Source organism: Amblyomma maculatum, chromosome 1, assembly GCF_055883805.1.
Source record: "Amblyomma maculatum isolate TAMU_Amacu chromosome 1, ASM5588380v1, whole genome shotgun sequence".
In the NCBI taxonomy this organism is placed as follows: domain Eukaryota; kingdom Metazoa; phylum Arthropoda; class Arachnida; order Ixodida; family Ixodidae; genus Amblyomma; species Amblyomma maculatum.
In genome coordinates, this window is record NC_139344.1 from 237397417 (window position 1) to 237413727 (window position 16311).

At 45.8% G+C, this 16311-nt stretch overlaps 1 protein-coding gene across 1 annotated transcript in view; it reads right to left on the minus strand.

Moving 5' to 3' along the window:
• Positions 1-2654: 2654 nt before the first annotated feature.
• LOC146205974 (putative E3 ubiquitin-protein ligase HECTD2) overlaps positions 2655-16311 on the minus strand; it is a 40420-nt gene continuing 26763 nt past the window's right edge. The window contains exons 15-20 of the mRNA XM_084586982.1: positions 7794-7868; positions 7593-7680; positions 6703-6809; positions 6511-6626; positions 4486-4629; positions 2655-2857 (exon numbers count right to left, since the gene is read on the minus strand). Of these exons, the coding sequence (XP_084443108.1) occupies positions 2737-2857; positions 4486-4629; positions 6511-6626; positions 6703-6809; positions 7593-7680; positions 7794-7868 (651 nt within the window). The 3' untranslated portion in view covers positions 2655-2736. The remainder of the gene's footprint in view (positions 2858-4485; positions 4630-6510; positions 6627-6702; positions 6810-7592; positions 7681-7793; positions 7869-16311) is intronic.

Sequence of the window (16311 nt, forward strand, 5' to 3'; positions counted from 1 at the left end):
AGCGGCGAGGCTGACGTGTTACGTTACTGCCACAGATACTTTCACATTGTATAGAACTACCCAAACAGCCCACCTTACTACCCAAAGTATCAACTATTAAGTAACTTACGTGAAAGAAAATCACGTCTGCGACGTAGAAATATTGGCGGCCAGAAGGCAGATCCACCAGACCTTCGACGATATCGGCCTAGCCCACGCTAGTTCGTTGACCAATGTCGCATCGCTACTGCACCGGTGCGCACAGTAATATCGGGAAGTTTGAAAGCAAATTAGCATGAAATGTAGAAGCCAGTCTACATTATCGCGTATTTTACTGCGTGTGGAGGCGTCAGAGTTAGTTGCTTCACGAAATTTAAGTAAAGTTGATAACGGAGTGAGCCCTACTTGTTGCTGATGGTGTCTTTGAGGATGCTTTTGAGGATATCTGCAACATGTGTCCGGCACGAAGTAAATGAAACGTGTTGATCTGCATGTGATGAAATTTATTCTCATTCCATTCTGGGACTCTTAACTCTTACCGCACTCTGTCTTCAGTGTACTTCATTTTCAAGTCCTTTTCTCACCTCAATGCCTTCGCGGTGACGCTGGCACCCTTTCGCGAACTCCTCTCAATAAGTCTTTTCCCCTTGCCTCTGTAACAGTTCCCGAGTTCGAACTATTCTCGTCACGTGCATGTGTTTTAATATGAAGGTTAAATGTGCTACTGCATGAACAGGGGTGCATGGGGGATCGTGAAACGCCAAACTATTAAGTGGGTGTTTAACATCTCGTCGAAGTCAATGCGGTTGTTTTTCTGCTGTTTTTTTTTTTTTTTTTGTCAGTCGGTTAAAGTTCACTCAACGCCTTTGGCAGACTTTTTTTTTCGTATATGCATTTCCTAGCTATGATTTCGCTTGGCAATGAATAGCTAGCATCTATCATTCGATGCGTGACACGTGAATGCAAGAAAGTTCCACATAAATCGAACACCTATGTGGCATTGAAGAAGGTAGGAATTTTCTGAACAGCTTTGCGTACAGAAAAGGCCAGTTGCATGCCGAGAAAACGAAATGCGTCAAGACAAGAGCTCATAGATCTAAGTGTATGGTGAAGTGGGTTAGCCCAGCTGAGATGGGGTGCTCGCGTATTCACCGCCCTGACCAAGCTTGAGTTGCGCTACAACGCTGCATTTTGAGCCTTTAAAGTTTGACTTGTACTCGCCAGTTTGCAATGCTACCGGTAATGCGAACAAAGTATCAATGTAGCTCTAACACATTATTGTACCAAGAACTCTGAAAACGCTAAACTTTTGTCAGTTTAACCGTTATCCCAACACTACGTGGATTCAGTTCAGTTCAGGCGTTCAGTCGTGTCCGACTCTTCGTGACCCTATGGACCATGTCACGCCACGCTTTCCGGTCTCTCACTATCTTCTTAACATCACATAGCTTCATCTGCAATGCCTCGAGAATGCCATCTAACCATCGCGTTCGCTGCCTACCCCTTCTCCGGCGACCCTCAACCTTTCCCAACATCAAATCTTTCTCCAGCGACTCCTCTCTTCTCATCAGATGACCAAAGTAGCTGAGCTTTAACTTTAGAATTTGACCCTCCAATGAGCAGTCAGGGTTTATGGTCGACAATATCGACTGATTTGATCTTCTGGCAGTCCAAGGAACTCTTAAGAGTCTTCGCCAGCACCACAATTCAAACGCGTCAATTCTTCGGCGGTCAGCGTTTTTCACAGTCCAACTCTCGCATCCATACATCACAACTGGAAATACCATAGCACGGGTTATACGGATCTTGGTTGGTAGACTAATGTCTCTGCTCTACTAATGGTTGTTCAAATTATGCCTTAATAATGACAAATAAGGCTACGGAACATGACAGGTCAGTTGCATAGCTATATAACGTTGAGAGATTGGCCGCTGGGGTCCGGACCAACCTTGCATAATATGGAGGCTCGTCAAGTAACCTTGGAGTCGCGGAAATGAAAATGAAAAGGTCTTCGAGATTTTTTAAAGAAAAATAAAAGAAATAAAACGCATTGCATTCAGTGCTGCTCTTCCGTATTTCACTAGGTGTCGTCCCTACAGAAATTTCGTAATGTACCTAGACAAGACAAATATCGCCTTCTTTTACCCGCATGGCCATCGCAGATTCAAGGGACCGCCTTTCTAGCCGGGCTAAGGCTGCCTTCGCACTTTCTTTCTTAACGAAAATGTCTTGAAATAATATTTGCGCTTGTGTGTATATCAAATACATCTTTTATTATTGTATTCACGTAAGAATCTCTGTCTCCCACGTGAAAGCGTTCCGAATTTTCTTCAGAAGACGTCACTTGTTCTTCGAATTATATCAACTGCCGCTTTCCGTAGCCGTGGATATCAAAGAGCACATTCATTTGATAGGTGATACTTGACATTTACAAGGTCCCCTCGTCGGATATAAAAGAGCATATTCTCTCAACTCCAATAGAGGCGCTCAAACACTACGCGCTTTGAATATCTGGACATTGGTTGTATTGCAATTGATAAAAATGAAATTAAAAACACTCAAAAGCACTCTAGGTCATCTTCGAAGGGCGGTGTAAGAGAGACTTCTGCACCAAGACACTGCGGCGAACTTGTCAGTGCCCAGTACAATGCTTTACATTCTTGCGCGGCCCCGGTGTAAGATCAGTGTGGACTGTTTACAAGTGGAAAAACTTTTTAAGGCCCCATTCCTGTCGGCTTCTGATGACTGGTCTGTGTCCTACTCGAGGCCAAAGCCTTCGGCATTGGAGATCGCGATGGTGAGCTTCTCTCGCAGGATGTCCTTGCTTTTGTACTTGGGCAGCACCAGCTGATTAAAGCAGGTGTGAGACACGGGTAACCTGCACAAGCATACAGAGAAGATCTTTAGCTTTGGGTGAATATGAGTGAATCCGAATATGAAGGAACGAGAACACTCAGCAAAAATAGTGATGCGTGCCTACTACTTTGTGCGTGCGCTTTTGGATTAGACAGGGGATGTGGAGGACAGGCCTGCATATATCGATAAAGGCTGGGAGCAGTAATTGCTACAATATAATTATTTCGCTGGGATGGATCCGAAAATCGCGTTTCTGAATTGCAGTTAGTGTTTGTGTTCTTTTTAGCCTGAAAAATAAGCGAGAACCCGGGAAGCAAGAGCAAATATTTAAAGACGGTTGAAACTTCAACTTCAGGAATACAAACCGGCTTATGCTTTGACTGTGAAACATACTGGTCAGCTCAGATTATTGAAATACTCTGAAGCCAACGCCGAGGTGAATGAATGAATGAATGAATGAATGAATGAATGAATGAATGAATGAATGAATGAATGAATGAATGAATGAATGAATGAATGAATGAATCGCTTTTGAATTTTAAATATTCAAGTTACAGTTTGATTTGCTCCAGCTCATCTGTCTGCTTGTCTGAGCGTGTCTGAGCGGATATAAAAACGTTATACGATTTTCCTACGCTCTGCACTGCCGGATTAGTCCCTTCGCACTGAAATGCAAGCGAAATTTTCCAATAGAGCATGTGCTTGAAGCATCCTGATGGCAAAATTAGTTTGCAAGCTGAATGTATCTCCATAAGACACAAGTCCTGAAAACTGACAGATTGCGAGCGGTGGGGAAGGAGGAGTAGCCAGCATGTGCTATACGCATAGGACTATTCAACAACTACGAATCCAGTTTTAAAACCGTCCATGGTTTTTCACAGAGGTGTGTTGTTTCTTCATTTCGTTGAATCGCGCATTATATCGAAGAAAATTTTAAAGATTCTACGTAAATGGAAAATACTTAAGTGAGCAAAAGCAAGAAATCCCCCTTCAAATTCCGAACCCTGCTGCACTGCATGTGGGCGCCACTCTTACGATGCGCTTTTGGTGTCGAGACCAACACAATGTGCCAGTCTCGACACCAGAAGCGCATTGTCACGCGGCTACCGCATAATACATATTTTGGCCGAATTAAGCAATGATCACATCACAAAAACAGTCGCAAACCAGTCCCAAACCGACCAATTATCCCCGCTTCTATTGGTCGATTACGACCGGCGAACATGTTTAACATTAGGATCAGGGGTTAACTTACACATTTGTGACAGTTTTTGTGATCTCATCGTTGCGTAATTGTCTCTCCTTGTTAAATGTGAGTTGGTCATGAGCTGCTGAGAGGTTTTATGCGAAAGAAGTGGTCATGTGTGCATTAAAAAAAACAACTAACTTTTTAGGTTTGAGATGCCTATGTCTTCAGTAACGACTGCGTTAATTCTTCTCCATATGCGTTGCCTCCGTTTCATGGAGGGAAAAAAAGCACAATGACACAGCCTACGAGATATATACTTTCCATCGGTTGCAATTCGCCTGGTAAGAAAAACCGTGCGATCATAGCAGAGTGATCCGACATGATAAAATTCAATTTCTTTGCGGACGAAGTTAGCATTGACAACTTATAATAACACTTCTTCATACGACGAGGATGCTTACATTTCCGTGTTACTGTTCTGAGCCGATATCTTGAAAGCCATTTCCCCCATGCCACCGACGGGTACTCGGTCGCTGCCCGTTGCAAATCGGAGGAACTGCTTCTGCACGTCGGGGTTGAAAGACTTGAGTATGTCCCAAAAGTCCCTGAGCAAACGAAATACACCACCGATACATGTTTGCGCAAGAAAGCACTTGTAAACGGCTATTGAAGTAGGCATTAGGGCTCCTACGTTTTAATAAGGATGGGAACTACTGCCTTTTCTTCAACGTTTCGTTTACCTAAGTGTTCCCCCCATGAGTAGTCTGCCGCTAACTGGGTGTTTGCGAAGAAAAAAAAGTATACACAAGATGTATTCGTTTCCATCAACGCTGTGTAGCTGTTTATGGACACCTGAAACCTCACAGAGCGTAGCACTGAAGGTGTTAGAACACTTTGAAGCACTGCTAAATCAAAATTACAGCATGTCTCCGTTTGCGAGATCATAAATATAGAAAAGGCCATCGTTTGAACACTGCTTGATAGGAAAAGTTTTTTAAGAAAGAGCCACACTATTGCTAGTTTCCTGCACATTGTCTAATATAGCGCGGTACATATTGTTTCGTCCGGCTTCAAATGCCGACGAAAAAATGTGGGCCGATTATTAAGCTCAAATAATTCTTAATCAGTGCACACATAGTAATTTATTGCACTGTACGTACATTATGGATGACAATAAAAAGGTATGCACTTCATGAAAATAACAAGTCATAAATGCCTATGTACTGTTCTTACCTATTATATGACCACATGGCTAACTGATCGCTTCGTCAATTACGCGCCGTAATTAAATTAATTATTTCATTGTGATGAAAATTTAACTTTAAGCTACAGACTCAAGTCATATATTGTCGGATAGCTTACATCGAGTAAAAATTAAACAGAACAACTGCGGGTCTTGAATAATTACCGATAATTTGTTTATTGTAAATTATTATCTAACCTTACGTCACCACGTCAAGCCATATCGCTGAAAAGGTTTCGATGAGTAGCATCAAAAATCAAACGCTTAACACCCCAAAAGTCATGTAAAACTGAGCTAACTGCGTTCAAGCATGGTTAAGCCGCTGCCACTTTTCACTCATTTATCTCCACTGTATTTCCCACAAAATAATGTTTCTCCTTTTTCTTTCTCTTCAATTATTTATCTTGTTCTTCAAAAGCAAAAGAACGTGTGCTCCAGCTGACAGCAGCATGGCGGGCCGGAGCACAGGCAAGGCTTTGTTTCATCATAGCAAGAATGGTGATGCTGTAGCCGAGCTTCCATTGCTTATCGATGCCTCGCCACTGATGGACAACCTGATAGATCACAATTATGCAGGTTTAACCTTCCACAAAGCAGCGCAAAGAGTGTGACGTCAGCTGTGGCGATAGGTCGTCACACTGAGTGGTCATATCTTTGTGGAAGGCTGCATGAACGCGCTCCAAGTGCGACGTCAGAGCGCTGCTTCACTGACCTTGTAGGTCACTGCTCAGGCCGCGAGCTGTCGCAGTATTTTGAGATGTCCTCTATCCAACCTGTAATACTGAGTCTCTCTCTGGAACAAACGAGAGTATGTGGATATTCGCTGTTGTGTCGTATTGCGAGTTGAGGCTCTGCGAAGGACCCTGCGGATAATGGAGGCTTCTACCACGTCAATCCGCGCCTGTACTGTGGGCCTCGCTCTTTAACGTATTGGCTGCATTTGTCTGCAAACTTGTCACAGCTTGCTAGACGCGTACTGAGTAGGTGCTCTAGTATAAGGCGGAGGCCAATCAAAATGGTCTACACAGTAAGCACTATCGCAGCATTGACAGGGCTTGTTCGTCTTGCACGTTTGGCAGATAGCAAGCACAAGAGACAAAGAGCAGCCGTAAATTGTCGCTAATTAATTGCTCCAAGTTAAAATCTTGCGCAGATGAAAACAACAATTTAGGTGATTAAGGGCTGATGCTTTTAAATCTCTTTTCGTAATGTCCTTGCCCACGAACTCAGATGACGTTGTTACCTGATAATTGGTTCATCTTCTTCAAAGCTGTCGTACACGGTGACTTTTCGTAGTTCGTCCAGATCCAGTTTCGGACAGCCGCAGACCAGCATTTCCACTTCTTCAGGGCGAAGCATCTGCCGTTCAAAGCAACGCAACCACGAATCGTTAGCTCTGAGATAATATATTTTTCTCTTTCGTTGTGTTACTTACAATGAGCGCATTCGAAGCGCAAACGCTGTGGAATCCCAGATAGAAGGCTTTAAATGGCTGAGCGATGGCCTTGTTGAGGACCAAGTCCACGTACAGGTCTACGTATTCTGCGCAAGAAGAGGCAAATCGTACTGCCGCTTATACACCAATGATTTTCCTGCGCTCGAAGGTGCGTTTGTGTACCGGTTCATTCAAATATACGTTAGTTGATTTCCTTTTCCCTCTTCAAATCTATAATCACGTTATGACATGGTTTCTTACGTCTAGTGGTAGTTTGTGATGTGTATATCACTTAATGCAGACAGCTGGGCCTGTTGGTATCTTTCACCACAATGAGACGAAGTACTAGCGTGGCGACACAAAGACCAGAATGAGCAGACCGAGGACGGTCTAACATTCGTCTTCCAGTCCTCAATCCTGACATCATTGCGCTCTTACCATGCCTCAGTGCTGTGCTTAATGCTTAACGTTTAACATAAAATTGAAAGCGCCTCACGTGGCCTCCATTACAAGCAGTAATTCTATTGCATTGGCGTTCATTGCAAGCAGGAGCTCCACTAAAAAAGAAATATGGCGCTGGTCGCACAACTGTCAAAAGACCGCAGAAAAAAAAAAAAGCGGGAAACCCAATAATTGCGGCAAAAATGACATTTCACTTAAAAAATATTGAGTGGAAAAAGTGATGGAAAAGCAGTGGAAAGGTATAAAAAGAGAGGCACCTCCAGGTGCGTGTCACTCGTTTTTTGCCAGCGGTGGGGAACAAATTCGAAGTAAAGGTATCAGCTTCTGATGCCGTCGAATTCCCAACAGTGATTAGCTGCCCTCATAGATTCTCTCTCTTTCTCTCTCTCTCTCTCTCTAAACAATTTTGTGGACGATGGATTGCTCACCTGCTCTATTTTCGCTTGTAACTGGAATGTCCTCACCGCCGTACTTGAGTGTGTGAGTTTTTACTTCTCCAAACTCTTCGACGGATACCTTTCATGAGAAAAAAAAAAGAAACAGTCGCGCCTGCAATGTTAAAGCGCACGCAAAAGATGCAAGAGCGAGGAAAAACTATGAAAATGCTAGTTTTCTGGAGCTTTCAGTACCTGAAAATTCATACAGAAGTCCTCTTCAACGTTGCCTTCGTATGCCAGCAGCTCGTTCAAACCCACAGCGACGTCCTGGACGCATAAAGTGAACAAGATGAAGGCATACACACAAATAGCTTTTTTTTTTTCTCGTAAGGTCATGTGACATATGAGTCATGCGCAAATATAACCACATATACATTACGGCAACAAAAACTGGGGCGATGTTAACAAAACCTCTGCGTAAGCGCAAACCATGATTGACCGGGGCCTTTTTAGCTACATTTTCCTTGTTGGTCAGCACTCGTGCAGCTGCCAGTCAAGGGCACATGCGCTTTGGTCATATAAATTTTGTGAATAATTGCCCACGCGCCAGAATATTAGGCATGACAGTTGCCTGATTTCAGCGAGGACATGTTTGGTCATTTTCAAAATGTTTTATCGAGTACAATTAACTGCAGTAGGTATTTAAAGTGCACAGCACTTCCGCGGTCAGTCCTGGTGCTTTCTCGTTGTCATAAATAGACCTATATGCAAAAAACACATTAAAAGAGAACCACCCTGCCTAGGCTGCCTGTTGTCGGCATTCGAACTCTGTGTGTGTGCCACTGCCTGCGATAAAAGAGTTTCTTATCAGAGGACGACCTCGAAAGAAAACGGTCTCTCCGAAGCCTCTCTACTGAGGCCTATTAAAAAAACTAAGCGGTTGCTTAGACCTCATCTAATCGTCATTATAACGCCATAAGCACTCTACGGCAAGGAAGAAAAAATGTATTGCCCTGGATAGACGAAAAATCGAATGCTATACTTCCTCAGAAAAGAAAAATGCTGGTGTAAGAGGCAAATATTTGCTTTATAATTTATCTCTGTGTAACCTTTATAACTCATTTTTTTGGCAGTCGGTTTCAAGGCAGTATTTATGGAGGTCTGCTTTATAATTCTGGTAAAGCTGATTTTGTCGTTTTCCGTTGAAAATAAAGATGTTGCACCTCGAATTGAAGAAAGTTGTAATTATTTGTAAGTCTTGCACACTGTCACTCTTGCGGCTGCCCTTCGGTTGCCATATCTCTTCCTCTTTTCCTCTTGCTCTGGAGAGGAAGGTAACCGGCAACCTAACCTATACATTCCCAATTTCGGGCGTGTTGGATACCTCAAATATCTATGAGACTCATGATCCACAGTTTATTGGGTTACACAAACAATCTGAATGTGCCCATAAGCTCAAGCAATTGCCATTAAGTATTTTTGACAGGGACGCGTTAATGACAGTTTTTTGGCATTTTTCGTTGCTGATTGATAATACGATCCAGCCGGATATTTTTTTACAAAATAGTCCATCATCCAGCATGAATGAATCACGCCACGATGAGAGGAATGGCTCCTTGCGCTTGTGTTACATGGCTACTACGGGCTTTTGCGCTCATGTCGCCCGTGAACGGCCACCACAGTTAAAAGAGTGCAGTACAAAATAGCGCATCGAAAAAAGAAGGTGCCCTCAAATTCATCCTCCAGCTAGGTTATCTCATTGCAGAACACATGCGTGTTGTTCAAAGTTCTGATGCCATCTATATACGCAAGGAAAGCACCAAGAAGAAGGCCACTAAAGAAGCATTTGTGCCTTCTTTTAATTATACCGCACCCACTTGGCAGCAGAGATGACGTAGCGTGTACCGCATATACCCCTCAACTATTATCGGCGTCTGAGCTCAAGCATTTGTTTCTTACATCTTTTATTATGCATTCGTGACCCGTGTTCTAGGTCAAGCTCGTCTGATAGATGCAAGCATCGAAGATATAGCATACGTATAGACATACTTGGAGACATTTTGTGCAAGTGACGAGCCAACCAGACGCTCAAAAGCAACCACAAAAAAACGAACGCGGCCATTGCAAGCACATGCTAGCGCACAAAAGAACACGCACGAGGAAGGAGGCTACGAGGGCGTTCTCGAAAGCAACTGAGAACGCACTATAAAGAAAAGCACCTTTTATAGTGATTTCTTAGTTATTTATTTAAAAGTTATTTAAAAAAAGGTATTTAAAAAACGTTTTCAAGAAGCCTATTTCTGGTCATACCAAGAGGAAATAAAGCATTCATTAAATGATAAAACTTTTTTCACCTATGTCACCTTTTTTAAATAAATGTTTGCTTACGAGCTGACCGTATTTGTAGTACTGTGTCCCATCCGTTCACATCGCATGTTCATTAGACCTATCTTTATTAATGTGTAAGCATTAAGTAGCTATGTTTGAAAAGTTTGTCACCAGAACTTTGTCGGCAGGATTAGGCCAAAGTGACAGGAGATAGGAAAAGCGAATGGTTGTAGTCGATAGAGGATTGAAAAATGTCACCAGAGAAAAAATTTGGTGCTTGCGGAGTCATTGGTTAATTAATTAAAGCCAATGCAGTCAATTATACATAGAAATAGTCAAAAGGGTTGATTTCGACGTCCAAAGTGATCAAGTGGTATCTCACTTCCTGCCAGGTTAGCTATGCAGACGTCGTAATAGTGACGTAATTAGGTCCACGTCGGATTTGGCTTCAGTGTGCGATGTCATAAACCCGAAAATGGACGTGTTTGGACATGAAAGAGCTGAATAACGAGTGAAAGTGGTCAGAAAGTGTTTAAATCGTGTTAATTAATCAAAGGAAGTATAATTAAAGCATACATAAGGGAAAAAGAGGTCCAAAACTACGTAATGAGTATATGAGATACATAAGACGCGGTTGCTATGGCGCAGCCTAGCAACGCGCGACGTGCTTCCGTCGCTTCCGTATTCGTGCAATGCAGGTGACTGCAGCGATCTCAAACGCTTTTCAGTTTGAACCTTCGAGCTGTATGGGCAGTGTGCCCATCTCGCAATCCGATGGTTTTAGAATTCCCACGCCACCCAACAGAATTTCCCCCTTTTCAGCTCATTTACTTTCCTCTGGTTACGGGAACATATGCGTGAGAAATTTGGCGTCGATTCGTAGACTGTAGACCTTTACCTGAATCTATGTCGTCCATTTAAAATAGTTATTTTCTCGCTATGTAGACGGAGGGACTAAAGACAAAAGAAAGTAGAAATGTACCCGTCGAATGTAATCGTGCATTAAAAAAAGAGATCATTGTTTGATGTCGATGAAACCTACACTCTTCCTGCAGCCACTGCGAAGAAGGCCTGGCAAGCTCCTAGGCTGATCTGTTTTGTCCTCTTTAGTGCACGCTCACGTTTGATCTTTTATTTGCGTTTTTTTTCCTTCATTGACCAGCAAATTTCGAGACTTGGAACAGTGTTCAGGCATATGGCACACTCTCTCCGAAGGCGCAGATAAACTATACAACACCTCGATTTAATGGCATGACGCATGACTTCATACCTAGTTACTTATAACTATGTGCGCCTTTTGGTCCAAAGTCTTCAAGCCACTTTGCTTGTTTTTTTACGGTATAGTTTACTTCGGTTCATGGGGTTTAACGACGACCCACAGCATCCCTGGCTACGATTGATCGGTTTAGTTCGATTATGATATTTAACGTCCTACAGCGACTCAGGCTATGAGAGACGCCGTAGTGGAGGACTCCGGAAATTTCGACCACCTCGGGTTCTTTAACGTGCACAGACAGACTTCGCACAGCAGACGGGCGCCTTTTTTTTCCCGTCCATCAAAAAGCGGCCACCGCGGCCGGGATTCAACCCCGCATCCTTGGGCATAGTAGTCGAGCGCCCTCTAACCACTGCGCCACCATGATGGGGTGCAACTCTGGCTATGAGGGACGCCGTATCAGGGGAGGGCTTCAGGTAATATTCGACCAGCTGGGGTTCTTTAACATGAACTGATATCATACAGTACACAAGTGTCCTACATTTCGCCCAAAAAAACACGTGTTGTAGGACTGCCCTGGTTATCAAAAGAAAATAGCTTCCAAGCCATTTCACCACATTCAATGCTTGGACTACACCGAGCAACGACGCACGGGCGCGACTCAAGCTGCTATCCCTCTGGGAGTTTGCACGTGAGGCAGGCATAAACGTCCAATTGTGACCTCAATGTCCCTTTTTCTCCTCTCCACTGAATAAGACTTCAAGCCAGCTCCATTTCATCAACATTACTGTCTGACGTTCTGCCTCTATTGAAAAGCGGCTGGCTCGGACATGGTTAAACCCGGCTTCCCGGCTCAGTAGTAAGGCGACCTATAGCACTAAGCAATCGCGGCGTGGTAAAGGTTATAGACGGTACTTGAGAAGCTTCTTCACCGTGAAAAACAAAATATCAGCGAGATGAATTCAAACATCTTCTTCCCTCTTTTGAGATGCGTAACTTCATGTGCGCCGCCAGAACCAAAATGGACGGGTCGGAAACCAACACTTTGGTCTTCGCTTGAGACAAAAATAATCGAGGCTGCCCGTTCGAAGTAGCCGCATTTACTGTATGCTGTTTGCGAGAGAGCATACTGTTACCAGACAAAAATACACCTTTGAAACTTAATCTAGAACGACATCGACTGAGCTTGTAGCTGGTTTGGACTAAAACGTATGGCTAATTGAAAACTGAAACCCTGAACTGAAGGGAAAAAATAGTGCTTTTCCCTCGGCACAGCAAGCAGTTGTGTTCAGCAGCTAGCGAGTTATCTCCACAAAAAGAACGTTGTTTCTGGAAACGATACACAGAAACGCAAATAGCCGAGTATTTATGCTGCCTTAAGGTTAAGAAAGGTTAATATTGTATGGCAAGTCAATATAGAGGCGACTGACAATAAAATGAAATATTGTCTTAGTCTCGGGCGAAATAAAAAGCCATTAATTACAAGAAGTTCTCAAAATTTCTACCACGAAACAAGAAAAAAAAAACACAAGAGCAAATTCCGTGAAATTGATATTTATTATGCGTTCCACCATCTATCCTTTCGAACGCTGTTCTCAGAGCTTTTGAATACAACACAAATTATCGATAACATGTTGGCGGGGTCCTTTTAAATATTCAAAAGCTGCCTGTCCTATAGGAGGTAGCCAGGAAGAGTGCCTCAGTCCACACACGTAGCCATGCACTAGATGTGGCTTGTCAAATCCAAGACCAATGTCAGTAACTATCAACGACATCGAAAAAATATGGCGCTCTATGTAGTTTTCAGACATCAAAGCTCTTGATAAATATTGGCTTTACTGCTGGCAGGCATCAGGCCGGCACCCTTACTGTACTGAGATGTCTCACTGGCAGTCAGCAACTGTGGCATCTGACTGTCGGATGAAGACGGTAGCAGCTGAAGTTTCTATTCTCTTCCAATGATGTAATCGAGACCATGTTGATATAAGCACACTCGGTACGTCGAATATTGATTATGCACAAAATAGTCAAAAACTTATCACCAAGTTCCTCCTTGTATTCCTTCAAGCAGACATTTCTTGACATTGTGGAAATGGAGTCGATTTATCAAAGAATGATCATTCAGTGGAGCAATCAATGGCTGGTCGTCAAGTTATTCCTGGTCTCCTTTGAGACTGCCGCGGCCAGATGGCGGGAGCGCACGCGGTGCATCAACAGGATCACCCTTTTCGAGAAGGCTGGAAGCCCGCCACCATGTACTGCCTCTCAATGACGTCACCATGGCCAGATGGCGGGAGCGCATGCGGCGCATCAACAGAATGACTTGTCTTGAAGATGGCTGGAAGCTCACCGCCATGCACTCCCTCTTCATTGACGCCGCCGCGCCCAGATAGCAAAAGCGCACGCGGTGCATCAACAGGGCGACCCTTGTTGAAGAAGGCTGGAAGCTCGACGCTATGTGCTTCCTCTTCATTGATGCCCCCGCGGCCAGGTGGCAGAAGCGCACGCGGTGCATCAACAGCATGGCCTGTCTTGAAGATGACTGGAAGCTCGCCATCATATACCTCTTCATTGACGTCACCGCGGTCAGATGGCAAAAACGCACGCGGTGCATCAGCAGGGCGACTCTTGCTGAAGAAGGCAGGAAGTTTGACGGCATGTACTTCCTCTTCATTGACGACACTGCGGCAAGATGGCAGACGCGCACGCGGTGCATAAACAGCATGGCCTGTCTTGAAGACAACTGGAAGCTCACCGCCATGTACTCCCTCTTCATTGATGCCACCGCGGCCAGGTGGGAGAAGCGCACGCCGTCCATCAACAGCATGGCCAGCCTTGAAGACGACTGGAAGCTCGCCATCATATACCTTCTCACTGATGTCACCGCGGTCAGATGGCAAACGCGCACGCAGTGCATCAACAGGGCAACCCTTGTTTAAGAAGGCTGGAAGCTCGACGCTATGTGCTTCCTCTTCATTGACTACACTGCGGCAAGGTGGCAGAAGCGCACGCGGTGCATCAACAGCATGGCCTGTTTTGAGAACGACTGGAAGCTCGCCGCCATGTACTTCCTCTTCATTGATGCCCCCGCGGCCAGGTGGCAGAAGCGCACGCGGTGCATCAACAGCATGGTCTATCTTGAAAACGACTGGAAGCTCGCCATAATACACTTCTTCATTGATATCACCGCGGTCAGATGGCAAAAGCGCACGCGGTGCATCAACAGGGTGACTCTTGCTGAAGAAGGCGGGAAGTTTGACGGCATGTACTTCCTCTTCATTGACGACACTGCGGAAAGATGGCAGACGCACACGCGGTGCATCAACAGCATGGCCTGCCCTGAAGACGACTGGAAGCTCGCCATCATATACCTTCTCATTGATGTCACCGCGGTCAGATGGCAAATGCGCACGCGGTGCATCAACAGGGCAACCCTTGTTGAAGAAGGCTGGAAGCTCGACGCTATGTGCTTCCTCTTCACTGACTACACTGCGGCAAGGTGGCAGAAGCGCACGCGGTGCATCAACAGCATGACCTGTCTTGAAGACGACTGGAAGGTCGCCATCATATACCTTTTCGTTGACGTCACCGCGGTCAGATGGCAAAAGCGCACGCGGTGCATCAACAGGGCGACCCTTGCTGAAGAAGGCTGGAAGCTCGGCGGCATGTACTCCCTCTTCACGGACGCCTCCACTTCCAGGTGGCAGAAGCGCACGCAGTGCATCAACAGGGCTACCCTTGCTGAACAAGGTTGGAAGCTCCGCGCCATGCACTCCCTCTTCATGGACGTCACCACGACCAGGTGGCAGAAGCGCACGCGATGCATCAACAAGGCGAACCTTGCTGAGGAAGGCTGGAAACTTGGCGGTAAGCACTTCCTCTTCATTGACGCCACCGCGGTCAGATGGCAGAAGCGCGCGCGCTGCATCAACAGCATGACCTGTCTTGAAGACGACTGGAAGCTCGCCGCCATGATGGACGCCACCGCGGCCAGGTGGCAGAAGCGCACGCGGTGCATCAACAGGGCGGCACTTGCTGAAGAAGGCTGGAAGCTCCGCAACATGCACTCCCTCTTCATGGACGCCACTGCGACCTGGTAGCAGAAGCGCACGCGGTGCATCAACAAGGTGATCCTTACTGAAGAACGCTGCAAGCTCCGCGCCATGCACTCCCTCTTCATGGACGCCACCGCGGCCCGGTAGCAGAAGCGCACGCGGTGCATCAACAGGGCGACCCTTGCTGAAGAAGGCTGGTAGCTCGCCGCCATGCACCCCCTCTTCATGAAAGCCATCGCGGCCAGGTGTCAGAAGCGCATGCGGTGCATCAAGAAGGCGACCCTTGATGAAGAAGGCTGGAAGCTCGCAGCCATGCACTCCATCTTCATTGACGCCACCAAGGCCAAGTGGCAGCAGCGCGCGCGGTGCATCAACAGGGCGACCTTGGCGGAAGGCTGGAAGCTGGGCGTTATGTACTTCCTCTTCATTGACGGCACCGCGGTCACGTGGTGGAAGCGCGCACAGTGTATCAACAGGGCGACCCTTGCTGAAGGCCAGAAGCTCGCCGCCATGTACTCCCTCTTCATTGACGCCGCCGCGGCCAGATGACAGAAGCGCACGCGCTGCATCAACGGTATGACCTGTCTTGAAAACGGCTGGAAGCTCGCCGCCATGTACTCCTTCTTTGACTCCACCGTGGCCATATGGCAGTAGAGCATGCGGTTCATCAGCAGGATGACCCTTCTTGAAGAGTGCTGTAAGTTTCTCACGAAATACGTCGACTTCTTTGAAGCCACTCCGGCAAGATGAAAGAAGCACATGTGGTGCAACATCAGGACGACCCTTTTTGAAGACTTCTTGGAACTCGCTGCCAATTATTTCTTGTTTCTTGATGCCATTGTGGCTAGATGATGCTAGCACCAACGATGCATCAACATAGTATGCCCCCTGGAAGACGGATAGTAACTGGTCGCCAAGTTCTTCCTCGTATTGCTTGACGCCACCGAGGCCAGATGGCGATTGGCTTATGTTGGGCGCTTCAAGGTCGCAATCTTTAGCAATATCACGATTGAGTGCCTGGGTCTGGACAGACTCCCGAATGCGCTTGAGCTCACCAAAGGGAAGAGAAACTCCTTCTCCCGTTGCTTTGAGGAAGAGTGTCTCGATGTAGGCGGCCAGCTCAAGGAAGTGGTTCCAAGGCGAACGTGCTTTCATCTCAGAATTGTGCGAC